A 2,719-nucleotide genomic window follows, 5' to 3' on the forward strand; every position below is an offset into this window, starting at 1 on the left:
GCTCAAATCATCAGCTGATATAGGCATTTAACACTTTAAATACAGTGTAGGTGCATGACTTATGATGATAACAGGAAAAGATTGCTAGGAATAAATGACAGATTATAACACAGATCCAGCAATTTATAACATCCAGAAAGAAAAGCCCGAACTCTAATCGCTATTAAATAAGCTTTTACTGTAGCTACTACTATAAAGTACATTATCAGAAACGGTAATTCATCAGTACTGATCATCTGAACAGTGAAAGCTCACAATGTTTAGTTTTTTATGTGTCTGCTGAGATTCAGACTTAGGAGTTCATCCGGGCTCAGAAATAGAGCATTGAAGCGCCTAGGTAGCTCACCTGGTAGAGCAGGTACCCATACAGAGGCTCAGTCCTCAACACAGTGGCTCAGGACCTCTCTCCCTTTCATTTCTACAGCTGTCCTGTCTGTTAAAGGCTAATATGTCAAAAACGTTATCTATAAAAAAAAGAAACAGCATTGATCTTACTATTTCAACTAGTACGGATGGGACAAAATATTGATACGGCAATGCATCCTTTTCCTTTGTATGATGCGATAATTGATACGCTGGCGCCAGATATTGATATTTCCGTAAAATAAAGCACTCTAAATATGTTTTCGTGCTCTAGCCTCGCCGCTTCATGGCTCCTCGAGGTGGCCCTCAAAACACGAATGAGGGAAACTTGAACAAATGGTAACTAGAAGAGGATGAGGTTTTCACTGAGATGGCAGACAGAAGTTTGAGTAAAATAAAATAACAGATGGCCCAAAGTCCAAAATCTGGATCCATATTTCTCTTTATGTAATTGTGCTTTGTTTCTTGAATACACTTTCATTGTTTCATTGTTTTCAATGTGTTTCTTTGCTTCTGTAAATGGCTTTAAGTCGCCTTGTGTATGAATTGTGCGATACAAATAAATTTGCCTTGCCTTTTCCAGGTTGGACGAGGAGCTGAAGCCCAGATGTTGCCTTGTTCTGGAGGAGGATGAGGGCTTCAGCGACTGGAGTCACAGGTTGGAGGGGCGTAATGAGCAGGAGGTGCAGGACGACTGCAGGGCCAGAGTGCAGAGGCCTTCAACACAGCAGTGGAAACCAGAACCTGGACAGGAGAAACAGCAGCAGGGTGAAGAGGAGGAGAAGGGATGTGAGCCAGAACAAAGCAGTCGGACACAGGAAGCTTTAACAAGACCTCCAGAGAAGGTACACTCCACCCAGTCTGTATCAACGTTGTTTCATTTCTGGAATTGCTCCGGATGTCCCTCATTTCGGCCGAATGTCCGCCATCTGGCGCTTTCTTTGTGATGGCGTTCTAACCTCTGGTGGATTTCTGAGGACAATGGTTACCTGGTCCTCAGATCTCTGCAGGGTGAATCCAGACAGCTAGCTAGACTATCTGTCCAATCTGAGGACTATGGTTACCTGGTCCTCAGGTCTCTGCAGGGTAAATCCAGACAGCTAGCTAGACTATCTGTCCAATCGGAGTTTTCTCTCACACGACAAAAACAACTTTTGAACGAACACACATTCCACCAAAACATGTTCCTTCCTGAGGATATTTTGCAGAAGCGCCGCTATTGCGTCCTGCTCTTAGCGCCACCGATGACAATTGTGATTGGTTTAAAGAAATGCCTATAAACCAGAGCACGTTTTTCTCCCATCCTGGAGTGCTGTGTGGACTAGCCAGACCTTCCTCTGCAATGCTGTTGATGGATATATGTAATGCATGTAGGGTTATGTATTAATAAAGTAAAAGTAAAAAATTAGATTTCCAAGTACTGTAGGTGTCAAAACTGTCAATCTATAGAGAAATGCACACAGCCCGTATTCAGGAACTGTGCCTTTAAATGAGCCGACAGGACTTCCGTACGGTTGTGATTTCACAAATATGCTACAGTATATACTGTAAAGGAAAGTGCTGTTTCAGTCGTGATGGCTGCAATGACGGTGCAGATACTGTGAAAGCGCCAAAGTGGAAAACCCTGAAACACTAACCATTCAGAGCAGACTGGGCTTTTTTGGGATCTTGAAGAGACAGGTGCTAAAATGGAGCGTTTCAGACAGAATACAAGTACATTCAGTATAAGAAAGCATGAGAAAATGTGTTTTTTGAACATAAAAGCATGTAATCATGTTGTAGTAGAAACCCAAAACACAAGTATGAACCTGAAAATGAGCATCATGTGGGATCTTTAAGTGTATTTATTTCTTATTATGGGTCATGTGATGCTGTAATTGTCTGTCATTCTGTCATGAGGCAAATTCCTAACAAGATGTATGGTAACAAAGTTTTTAAACTTCTTTTAGATGCATATTACGACTGTACAGTAACATGCTTTTGGTTCATTTTCAGATGTCCAGCAACAGATACAGCTCTACGGTCTTCCTGTCTCAGGACGCCAGGCTGCAGCACGCCGTGGGCCAACCAGCAGACAGGACGTCCTACCTGGCGGCAGGGACGATGAGGCCACGGTGTGTCCTCTGCTCGCTATCTGCTTTTTTATCTTCCTTTTCTCTTTGCTTAGTGTCTGGTGTGTCAAATCCTGGGATCTGAAAATGCTAATTTCTCTCATCAATTCCTTTTTAAAGCTTTAGTGTGTAACTTTTTAATATGAATGAACGTCCGTTAAATTCAAGCCATTGCCATTGAGTGAAGACAGTTACTCTTCTGAAAAATCCATAATTTTTTTTTTTTTTTAATCCTCTGTGTCCTC

At 42.1% G+C, this 2,719-nt stretch overlaps 1 protein-coding gene across 1 annotated transcript in view; it reads left to right on the forward strand.

The window, feature by feature from the left end:
- Window positions 1-2,719, forward strand: part of LOC116692381 (lymphocyte-specific protein 1) — a 38,061-nt gene that overhangs the window by 13,749 nt on the left and 21,593 nt on the right. The window contains exons 3-4 of the mRNA XM_032520645.1: window positions 947-1,208; window positions 2,359-2,477. Of these exons, the coding sequence (XP_032376536.1) occupies window positions 947-1,208; window positions 2,359-2,477 (381 nt within the window). The remainder of the gene's footprint in view (window positions 1-946; window positions 1,209-2,358; window positions 2,478-2,719) is intronic.

This window comes from Etheostoma spectabile, chromosome 1 (genome assembly GCF_008692095.1).
Source record: "Etheostoma spectabile isolate EspeVRDwgs_2016 chromosome 1, UIUC_Espe_1.0, whole genome shotgun sequence".
Classification (NCBI taxonomy): Eukaryota; Metazoa; Chordata; class Actinopteri; order Perciformes; family Percidae; genus Etheostoma; species Etheostoma spectabile.